Source organism: Gasterosteus aculeatus, chromosome X, assembly GCF_964276395.1.
Source record: "Gasterosteus aculeatus chromosome X, fGasAcu3.hap1.1, whole genome shotgun sequence".
In the NCBI taxonomy this organism is placed as follows: domain Eukaryota; kingdom Metazoa; phylum Chordata; class Actinopteri; order Perciformes; family Gasterosteidae; genus Gasterosteus; species Gasterosteus aculeatus.
The window spans coordinates 3,110,090-3,121,420 of record NC_135698.1 but is presented as its reverse complement, the minus strand read 5'-3'; the positions used below and the strand labels follow the sequence as shown (position 1 = coordinate 3,121,420).

The 11,331-nt window shown below is 48.0% G+C and overlaps 1 protein-coding gene across 2 annotated transcripts in view; it reads right to left on the bottom strand.

Moving 5' to 3' along the window:
- Positions 1 to 631: 631 nt before the first annotated feature.
- Positions 632 to 11,331, bottom strand: part of LOC144382954 (cerebellin-1) — a 12,548-nt gene continuing 1,848 nt past the window's right edge. For both annotated transcript variants that reach the window (XM_078083034.1, XM_078083032.1), the window contains 2 exons: positions 11,023 to 11,142; positions 632 to 2,569 (listed from right to left, as the gene is read on the bottom strand). In XM_078083034.1, coding sequence (XP_077939160.1) covers positions 2,372 to 2,569; positions 11,023 to 11,142 — 318 coding nt within the window. In that variant the 3' untranslated portion in view covers positions 632 to 2,371. The remainder of the gene's footprint in view (positions 2,570 to 11,022; positions 11,143 to 11,331) is intronic.

Genomic DNA, 11,331 nt, shown 5'->3' with positions numbered 1-11,331 from the left:
TGACTCGAAGTCACGTATCGAACGCAGCCATTTGAGCACAAACCGTGACCCTTAAATCGAACAACGTTACGTAGAACGGCAGAGTTTGTCCCCCGAAAAACGGCCAGAGAGTAAAGACAGGCAATGAGGTGAGATTACTGGGTGGGGGAGGGGGGGGGGGGGTTTAGGAGGGGGGGGTTGTTGGTGTTTGCTTGTTATTCCAGCTCTAATTCTCCCACCGGAGCTCATTACAGTCTGGAGAGAAACGAACCACAAAACCTTAAAAACAGTGACGAGGGAGGAGGAGGAGGGGGAGGAGGATGGAGGAGGAGGAGGAGGAGGAGGAGGAGGAGGAGGAGGAGCAGGGGGGGGCAACCAAGAAAAAAAAAAAAAACATTAACGGTAAAAGGAGGCTTGAGACAGCGAGGTGAGCTGGAGGGACGGAGACGGACCCCAGATCGATTGGACTGAGAGAGAAGGACGTGGTGGAGTAAAGATCCGCCGAGTCGAAGGAGGAAGGAGGAGACCACCGCCCCCCCCCCCCACCACCACCACCACCCTATCACACACACACACACCAACACACCGGGGGGGCTGTGTGTGCTTCAGTAAGCCAGCTTTGACAAAATAAACTGCCGGGCCAAGAGGAAAGTTGGTTTAAGAAAAATAAAAATACCATTTAGATTTTATTGATTCCATCAGAGCAAATAAATAAAAAAAAAAACAGTAGATCAATTGATATGATTGATGAATAATAATAATAATAATACAATAGGGCTCAGGCTCTAATCCACAATAAATAAAATTCCTTTTAGCTGTATGTTTTTTTTGTATAATAGTCATTTTTAGCCATAACTTGGTTTGATCCAAAACAAAAAACAAGAAGCGTCTTTTTATCAGAAGAGCAGAACGGCAGCCTCGGATTTCCACACACAGTCACTAATAAGTTTCTCAAAGAACATGTTTTCTTTTACATAACATTTAAGTACGGAAATACAGATATTATAGTCATCAACCAGATTCAGTTTTCAATATTAGTATTATCATTATTATTATCATAATACCAGAGGAATAGAAATGTGGACTTAGATTTCAATATATTTATATATCCATTTGTATATATATATATTGTGTAAATGTGTACATATATATATATGTGTGTGTGTGTGTTTGTGTGTAGAGTTTGTGGTGTTGGTTTCAGAGTCCAAAGTCCAACTTTGAGGAAAAGCAAGGAAGGATCCGTGCTGGGAGGCGAACGATTACAGCAGCAGATAGTATCGACATGAGAAAGGAGGGGAGGATTGGCCGTAGGGGGGGGTAGGGGTGAGGGTGGGGTGAGGGGGGTGAGGAGGGGGGTGATAACAGAGGCATACCAAAAAGGAAGAGGGAGAAATCTGCACTTGTGGGTCAACAGCATAGTCAAAGAGAGAAGGTCCCGGATGTGAAAAGGAAAAAAAGCAGGCGTGATGACCGGATAGAGACACAGCGAGGACGGGAGGGGGGTCGCGCGGGGGTCCGACCCGGAGACGAAAGTTGATCCCAATGTTTGTGTGGCGACCAGACAGCAGACAGATGATAAAATAACAGGGGAAGAAGGAGGGTGTAGTAATACCCGGTGGCTCGTACCAACACCAATCTGAGGGTTATTGGATAGAGTTACAAGAGAGACTTGAATATCTACATTTAACAGTTTGCAGGATATTTTGTAACCTTTAAAAAAGTCCCTTTTTTTTATGTGGTAGCAGTCAAGTCTACGTTGGACGGAACAGTTGTATTTATTATAACAACTGCAAAACAGAGCTTTACGGGGAAGGTTCATGAAGCACCTGCTTTTATGATCAAAACGTATTGTTTTCCCTACTGAAAAAAAAAAAAAAAGGTCTAGCTTGGATCTGGGCTGAAGGCTGATGTAAAATCCGTGGAATTAATGCGCAGTAAAAGACTACAAACATGGTAGATGTGAAATTCGGAGAGGCAGCGCTTCTAGAGACATTCATCAGAGCTTAAGCCGACACAGATGCATCGATGTGCGATCGCGCCTTTCAGCAGAGAATGAAAAAAGCTTTTGGCTGTCCAAAGCTGCAGTCAAGCCACAGAGAAACACCGGGGGGGGGGGACGGACGGGGGGGACGGAGGACGAATGACAGGACGGATGAAAGGAGGGAGGGAAGGGAAGGAGCATGTACCGGCTTCATAATTCTTCTCTCATTCTTCCATCCCTCTCGCATCTCAGAGTCTGTTGTCACCTTCCATCTTGGTTTTTCCTTCTTCTTCTTCTTCTTCTCCAACGTCTCACTCACATCCTTTCCTCTCCCCATCCACCTTTAAGCCCCTCCCTCCCCCACCAACAACACTCGCTCGACCCGCCCCCCCCCCCCCCCCCCCCCCCTCTCTACACGGGGAACACCAGAAAGCCGGAGAAGGTGGAGAACTTCCATCCCCCCATGAGGTTCCCTCTCTCCAGCTTCAGGTAGGCCCGGTCTCCCTTCTCCATCTGGATCAGAACCCCGTTGCTGGCCGCCTCGCGCGTCACGTCCTGGTCGCCGGCGAACGCCGAAATCACCGGCCAGCCGTTGTGCATCAGGCTCACCTGGACGGGGAGGAAGAGGACAGGCAGTTCACGGGGTGAGAGGACATCTTTGCAGCTGCACGCAAGCGTCCCGCAGCCGGGAGCAACATCTGGAGCCGCCATCATCGTTTGCTTTTGTTCTATTTGTTTTCTTTTCTGCACGCCGAAGAAGATTTAACAACTTAAGGGGAGACGTTCACACACTGTCGCGGACTCAAGGAATAACGTCTCCTTACAGAGAGAAGTGTCTGTCAGCCCCCCCCACCCCCTCCAAGCGGCTTTCATCGCTCCTCTTCTCCGAGCAACAGCGGCGATGCTTGTTTCCTCCGCATGCTTCACAGAGGAACTCTTTTACCGACGCGGCACCAAAAACAAACCGAAGTGTCTGTTTAAGCTTGATCCCACTTTATGAAACCTGTGAGAAAATCCTCGCCTTCCCCGAGAGCAAACTTGCCGTAGCTTGACGGGGGAAAAAAAAAAAGATTTAGATTTAGGTTGCAGCTCCTGACGGGCGAAGGAGAAATCGCTAATCTGACAAGTGTATCAGATGAAGTACACAATGAGGCGGCGCAAATGTTCCTGTTTCCCGAATCCCATCAGGCTGATTGTTCGCACTAAGAGGAAGGGAGAATTGGAAATTATTTAAATTGTTTAGTTATTATTTACATTATTATTTACTGTTAAAATACGGAGACCAGAAGTAGCCTCTTGCATGGCTTCTCTGCTCCACCCCCCCCCCCCCCATGGCGCTGCAGGTCAAAGGTTCAATTCTGTGTGCAGAAAAAAAAAGCAGACTCTCTAGTCGGCAAACCACTTTTGTGTTTTGGCAAAGTTGGTATTTCCGCCCACTGCGAAACGTACGCGAGCCACGCGACTAGGGCGGCACGGTACGGCCGAAAATCCACACCATGGTACTAAGAAAGACTGTGACGGCACGCTGGTGTGTGACCGTATTGCTTTTTCGAGAAGATACATGAACCTCCCTGACCCCGAAGAGGACGGCGGGCCACCCGAAACGGCTGTCCGCGTGTCTGAGTTAGCTCGTTAGCTCGTTAGTTCGTCAGCTAGCTAGCTCGTCGTGGCTGCTGGTGTTGCCACCAGAGGCTCCACAGACTCTGCAATGAATCTGATCGAATCTATTTTCTGATCTAATGTAACTTAACACATCTCCTCTCCTGGGCCCACGTTGCGTTGGCGCATCTCTGGCCTCTCGTTGTTCCTCCTGTGTCGCTCTTTTCCGTATTTTCATGTAGCAACAGAGTCACTTCTTGTTGTGAGCTGTACCCAGCATGCAGTTCGGCAATTGTTAGTGTCACAAGCGGTTGTGTCGTGGTGTTTTACCCTGTTAGAGAGTGTTTGCTTGTGGCCTACTCGTCGTTGTTGTTATGCAGTTAGAACCATGACTCAATCAACCGCTCGGCGCTCCTCAATTGCGTAAAAAATCATTCCTGCCGTCTTCCAACGAGCAACGTCAGCTGTTATGGCGTAGCGCCGGTACGGCAACCTTATACCGTTCGAACCGGCGTGCCGTGCAGCCCTACACGAGACACAATGTCCACAAACATCTATAAGTGACACGAGGGGGCGGAGTCAAGTACAGCCAATCGCCGAGATTTAACGTGACACAATCATACGCCGCTAAATAGTAAATGTTCAATCAATTGATTGAATGAACATAATCATCATCATCATTACAATATTTCCACAGAATGGGTTTTTTTTCAGCTTCCACAGTTCAGTTCAGATGTAAATTCGCGTCGTCTGAACTTCAGATGCGTGGATACACTTTTCTGTAGCTACTCGAATTAAGTCAATTTAAAGCTGTCGCTGAGAGATAGAACACGGCCACAAACATCCCATAATTATGCACTTATCCACCTCATTCTACCCGATGGTCAGAAGAGAGGGATGATGTGTGTGTGTGTGTGTGTGTGTGTGCAGGATATGGAGAGCCTGTCAGAGTCAAGAGCTCTCTTGGCCCAACACTCCTCTTAATAGCAAACTCAGCTTGAATGTGTGTGTGTGTGTGTGTGTGTGAGTTCTGAAAAGGCAGTCTGTGATTCCGATGAAAAACACTCACACCGTACTTAAGCCACGTCTTTTAATTACCATGACAACAAACGGAGCCCATTATGTGGCGAAATAAACGTGTCTAGCTGAGGAACAGATGTTGCGTCGTCCGCGTGCAGCGACGGTGTGAAACCAACGTGAGGCCGAGGGAGGGAGGGAGGGAGGGAGGGAGGCCGCCGCTTTGCGTCCTGCGGGGAAAACAACTCTCCTCCTTCGGGCATCTTTACTCCACTCACGCTTTTCACTTTGACGGGCTCTCACGCCCCTTCGCTCTGACCCACACGCGTGCACCAATATGGGCCTCTGTGCAGACGATGTATGAAGTACGATGGAGACCCAGGGTGGGTTTGTGACACCATCTCAGTCATTCACACGCGTCTTTCCTTCTGCAACAAAGCAACGTCCAACTATTTCTTGCCACAGATCAAGCAGGACGTAAAGCAGGCCGCTCTAAAAATATCAGGCGCTTCCGCCCCCACGCAGAACGTCAAGAAGGGCACGTTTCTAAAACATCGCCGACACACGATAAAGAGAACGCTGTTATAGGAAGGTGAAACCACTGCTTCAAGTTGGCCTCATTAAACTATAGATTGTTACATCAGATAGATGCAAAAGGATTTGAGGAGAGGGAAGAGATATCGATAGATAACATACATGATGCTCTGATACCGTGAGCATGCAAACACACACACACACACTCTTTCATTTTTGAGTTGCTCACATAAGCAATCGCAACACCTGGAATCTGTGCCGTCTGTCAGTCAGAACAAAGGCCTTTTGTATTACTCCATACCAACTGTGTACATGTCATATTCTTGTGTCTGCGTTTGCTGCCGATCTGTCCGCTTCTATTCGTTTTTAAAAGAACAACACACAGAATGATATTATTGTCCGCATGTTAAATTGATGGGAGCATTTACAGGGAAGCAGTTGTTCTGTCTCACACACACACACACAGGGTCAGTGTGTGCCGGTGATGTATAGCTCTAATAAAGCTGTGACAGGGGCTATGGAAGGAGAAGACTGTGGTCACCACACACTCACAAAGAGCTGTCTGTCTTTCTCACACACACACACACAGTCAGCTACACTCTCACAATTGCCCACCATAAATATGAAAGCATGATAATAGGTCTGCACACGGCGTCGGGCCTCCATCGATCTGCATTCATTAATGCATGAGCACCAATTAACTGGCTGAGTAACAGGGTGAGAGAACGGGGAGGAAACGACGGGCGGGAAGCGGGAAGCGGAGGTCAGACGGTTGAAAGAAATATCTCCACATGCAAATGAAAAAAGAAAACGTCTCGGGTTTTGCACTTAATGCCAACGACATGATTAGATCCCCTGATTGCGGCATCGGTCACATACGCGACATCAACGCGACTCCATTTGGACGGAGGTTGAGGGGATGTAAGGCGACGCCGGTTGTAATGAAATCACAACACAATCAGTTGCCTGCTGCCGACTTTCCGTATGTGGAAACTCATCGTTTCCTCGCGCCGCGCTTTGCATTCTGGGAGAGGAAGAATTCTCCGTTGGCCAGAATGCTTTTATCTTTTCAGGTGTCAGCTAAAAAAAAAATACAGATGTTCCCGGCCAGCTGTGTTTCACCAATGCGGCTGAAGACGAAGAGGGGGGGGGGGCAGAGGGACGCAGCAGCCGAGACCTACAATCTGCGTTTGAAATGATGAATTATGCGCGTTTTCAGAGTTGGATACAGACATTGGTGGGAGAGTAAAAGAAGCCGGAAACACATCCTGGAACATATTCTCTTAAAATACCTAAAGGATGTCAGCACACGGCTTTTACAGTCCACAAAGTGTGGTTTCCTTTGACTTTTCGCACAATAAAATTATTCAGCCGAGCCTTTTCCAGAGTTACAAGGATGTAACTCTAAAGTATTTTTATAAATGTTTATATAATAGGTCTCCAGAGAAGTGATTAAGACAAACATTGCTTGAAGCCAAAAAGCTTTTTAGGACCATGTCTGTTGTAACAATCAAATAATGTGTGTTTGTCCCTCAGACCTCATTTTTTTCACACATGAGCAACAAACCAGAACAGCTTTTCCGTATTGTTCTGCCAAACTGAAGAACACTGAGAACAGGTTGATTCTGATGGAAATGGAAGGCGGGCATCTGTCTTGCTGCTTTGTATATTACTGTAAACGTGTGTGTGTGTGTTTGTGTGTGTGTGTGCAGGCAATTACATACATTTTAAAAACAGAAGATCAGACGCTTCATCTATTGGAGAAGTGAACCTGGCAAAGAGGCTGCGTTTCACTGTGTGACTGACTCCGACTCCTCGCATTCCACAAGCAAATCAGGCAGATTGCCTGATTTGCATTCACGGCGGCAGGTGACCGCGGTATTTAAACCCGAATAAATCCATTAAAACGTCTCATTAGACAGAAGCTTGTGGAGATGCAGATTCCTTTTTTTAAGTCTTACCTTTTGGAATCCTTTTCTAAAAGTGCAACCGAAACTCTTCCTTCTTCCTTTCCGCTGCATAACGTTGGCTGTCGATGAATCACTGACCGAACGAACCCACGTAAATGATACTGATATAAACCGGCCTGCGCAGGTCGAATGGTTACATCCAGATTATGGTGGGTTCATTTCTTTAGTGCTATTTTTTGTTCACATGCAACGCTTGAAAAAGACAATCGTCACCGAATCCCCGGAGGGTCGTGAACGCCGCGGGAAAAGTTCTCCTCGCAAGCACGCCGGCGTGAGGCCTCGCACCTCCCAAAATACACACTGCCGCTCTGCCTGGCTGCACGCCGCCGACTGCACCGCCCCCCCCCCCCCGGCTCACCTCGTCCGCCAAGCAGCCACATACAGGTGTGTAGCGTTTAAACGCCCATGTGAGGTTTTGCGGACTGAAAGACTCGGATCGGTCAGCGGCGCGCTGGACGTGGACCCTTGATAGGATCTAACAGTCATGCCACAACCTTCGATGTGTATCTCCGATTGGCAGTTCAACAGAGACGTCCTTGGACAGTCCCCTCAGTGATTGATCCATTTCAATATTCAATAACCCATTATAGTCAAACACAGAGTTTAGTATTTGTGGAACTATATATCAACCCACAAATACAGTTATTGCTCTTTGGTTCATCTGTCCACATATGTACCTTTGACACAGTCATGTAAGAAACTGTGATACTTTAGTGTTCCGATGGCAGTACGTGTTTTTCCTGTGTTGCCACTTAAAGGCCGTTTCGGCGTTTAACGGTCTGTCGGCTCTACTGGAAAGCTGCATGGGGATTTAGACTCTATTTAAAAAAACTGTTTGATGATATTCAAGGACGTCATGGACGCATGTGAGTAAGTTTCATCTCAGTGGTCCCATACGTGCATCAATCTTTAAAAGGTTTTCGAGAAACAGAATTGGTGCTCTGACGGCGCACTTTTGTGACAGGACCAAAAACATGGAAATCAGAGAGCGGCCTCATTGTGAACCATAGTCGCACGCCATTCATAATAGAATGTAGAAGACATATAATGACTCAGGAAGGCCTAGAAATTCATTTATGTTTTTCTAGGCCGGTTTTATGCTGAAAATATATAGACAAAACACTAATATTTGGATTAAATTAAGTATTTTAGTCCCTCTGAATGCTGCAGACCGTTGAAGACTACATTATGCAGTTCAATGAAATGTTGACAATTACGCCCAGGCACACATTTGATTACAGCATGATATAATTGTAGGAAATCCAAATCTCCACCTTCCCTCAGCGTGCACTGAAAACGAACAGGATGAAGAGTGAACGGCGTGGCATTTAACAGCTGAGCGCGTTGGCTGGATCTCTGGAGTGAAACACCACAGCATCGACCTCGGCGACCCCAAGTCGCAGGATAAAAATGCGAGTGTTGGAAACCAAAGCACAAACACGGGCCGGGTTGCCGGCGGGGAGGATTGCTGGCGGCTGTGGGTCAAAATGCAAAACGAGCCGTTCGATTGAATTCCAATGAACTGCCGTCTTCAGAAAACAGTGATGAGATAAACCTCTGACTACCCAGAGAACACTCATTGTATTCATGTCCCACCGGCGCCGCGTCTGTTTGTCCTTCTGATGTGTTGGCGCTCCGCACCAAGCAGCAGGTAAAAGATGCTCACCGAGGGACAGAGCATCCGTTTGTTTCAATTGGATTTTTACATTTACAGCAGTGAATGTAGGAAATGTCAATAGCTGCCCAGGGATGAAACCCTTTGGCGCCGTGTGTGTATTGCGGGCAAAGTTTTCCATCAGACGGGTGGCGTTACGGGTAGCGTGATTTGTATTTAATTGGCAAAAAGCAAAGAGGGACAGGGTTTGTAGCCGTTTCGCTGACACCCACGTCTCCTCGCTCACCCCTCACAGGTGGATGGATGGGCAGATCTCCGCACACGAAAGGTGAGATGGAAACTGTTCCTCCTTCCCTTTGCACATCCACTGATCAATAGTTACTCATGGCCTCTCTCTCTCTCTTTGCCGTGCCTGAACCTGCCCTTTCTCTCTCCCTTCTGTCCGTCCTTTGTTCTTAACCACCGTATCCCTCTTTTCCCTCCCTTCTCGTCCCCTTTCAATCGCACCAATCCGCCTTCCACTTTTTTCACCATTCTCCGTGTCTATTCACTCTCTTTCATTACCTTACCTCCATCTAAACTTCCTTCCCCTCTGACCCTCGTCACTTACTTTTTTTTTTTTTTTCCCTGTTTACTCTCATCCGTTCCATCGCCTTCATCGCCGCCGCTCTCTTCCCCTGCCGTCTCTCTCATGCCTCGCACGCACCAGCAGCAGCAGCAGCTGCCTCGAAGGCAATCAAACAGTGGGAGTTCTCAACACAACACACGCGCTGGATGGATCGGAGGATGAGTGGAGGAGGTCAAAGGTGAGCCGCGCGCAGGCTGGATGCTTGGGAGGGAGGGAGGAGGAAAAAAACCTACACCTTTTTCATGTCAGAAACGGGACTGACAACTATGCCATGGCGGAAGGCGGCCGCGGGTTTCTCAGTCAGTTTTGAAGTGTTAAGTTTCTAGAATTGCTTCGGGTTTTAGACGATTCACACTTGTAGCGTAGCCTCAAAAGGCTGCTCGTAAAAGTCGGACGACAGCGAGATCATTTAAAAAAGGCGGCATTTCCGCTTTCACTGCTAACGACATCCCATGAATGTACATTTGCAACCCAGCGGATGGAACCAAAGGCTTTGTCATTTGGGAGGCAGCGATACGCCGATAAGTGTGCAGTCCGGTTGCATACAACCAGATGTTAACATTAGCTTTTTAAAATCAGAAGAAAATTGGTCCGAAATTAAGACTCAGCAGTTAATATAGTGAATAAACATCAAGATTGGTGGCGGACGGGTTGGGCGCCATGGTCACATCGGATCCGGCCTTTGGCACCGGTGTCGGCCTGACGTCCAAATTGCTGCGTCTGTAAACATCATCACTGTGTTTCCCGCGTGACGGACGTAGTTTCCACGGTGCCGTGAGTCGAGTGTTGGCGGCAGTATGGTGCCGAGCTTCACGCCCCCCCCCCCCCCCCCCCCCCATCCGCCCCCCCCTGCCCCTCTCATATGCCCCCCCCCCGCCCTCCACCCGCCCTCCTTGTTGTTATTGTGGTTACTGCTGCTGCCGTACTAATTAAATCCAGAGTGCCATAATAAAATATAAGTAGCAAAACATAATGCCAAAGCCCCGGGGAGCCCGGAGCCTAATTGCGCAACTGATGAATTAGCGAGAGATACATCGTGATCAACGTTGTTTGACTTGTAAAGCGGCATCGCCGTGCATGTTCATTTGGGGAAAGGGGCTCGAGACTTTGCAAGCGCTTCACCGCTGGAGACATCAAAAGAGGCGCGGAGACGCCATCTGAGGCGTCTGAGGCGGAGCGAATGTGAGCTGTTAGCGGGATGAAAGGAGGCCGGCGATCCTGTGTGTGCGAGACAGAAGAAGCATGTATGTGTAATTATTAACCCCCCCGTGAGAGCGTTTTGTGTAAGAGCGAGATAATTAAAAGGGCTGTTTGTGCCCCCCCCCCCCCCCTACCCCGTTCAAAAAGTGCGTAATGTTTTAATCTTCTAAATAATCAAAAGATATTCGGCGGCCGGCTGCCTCTGTTTTTAGCGAGAGGAGAATGAGGGGAGGAGAAGACGTCGCTGTCCACGGTGCTGAAAGCAGCTTCTCCCCTCCGCTCTCTCTGCGCGTATTGATTAATTATGGTTCGGCCGGCGGGCTGCTGTTGTCTCGCAGGGAAAGACATCTTGAAGCATCGACAAAATGACTTCCTCTGCACCTGATATTCAACTAAAAAAAATGTAAATGATAAAAACAGCAGCACACACACACACACACACACACACACCGCGAAGACGCATAGACATGAAGTGAGAAACGGACAAACTGCGCGCTACCTGGATGGTTTGGCGGTTGTAGACTTTCACTACGTGGAAGTTGAAACTGTAAATCCCTTTGCGCGGCGCGATGAAATTACTTCTCTCCTCGTCAAAGTTCTTGCCAACGTTCACCAGGACCTGAAAAGGAGACAGAGATGGACATTATCGCGTTGATAACGTTGCTTCATCCGGCTCGGGTCTTTTATTGGCACAACAGCCGTGTTTCCATGTTCTCAGGACATTTGACTTATATATATATATTTTATATACAACCTTCTAATTTACAAGGAGAGAATCGGCGTCGCTATTTCTTACGTGAATCATTTC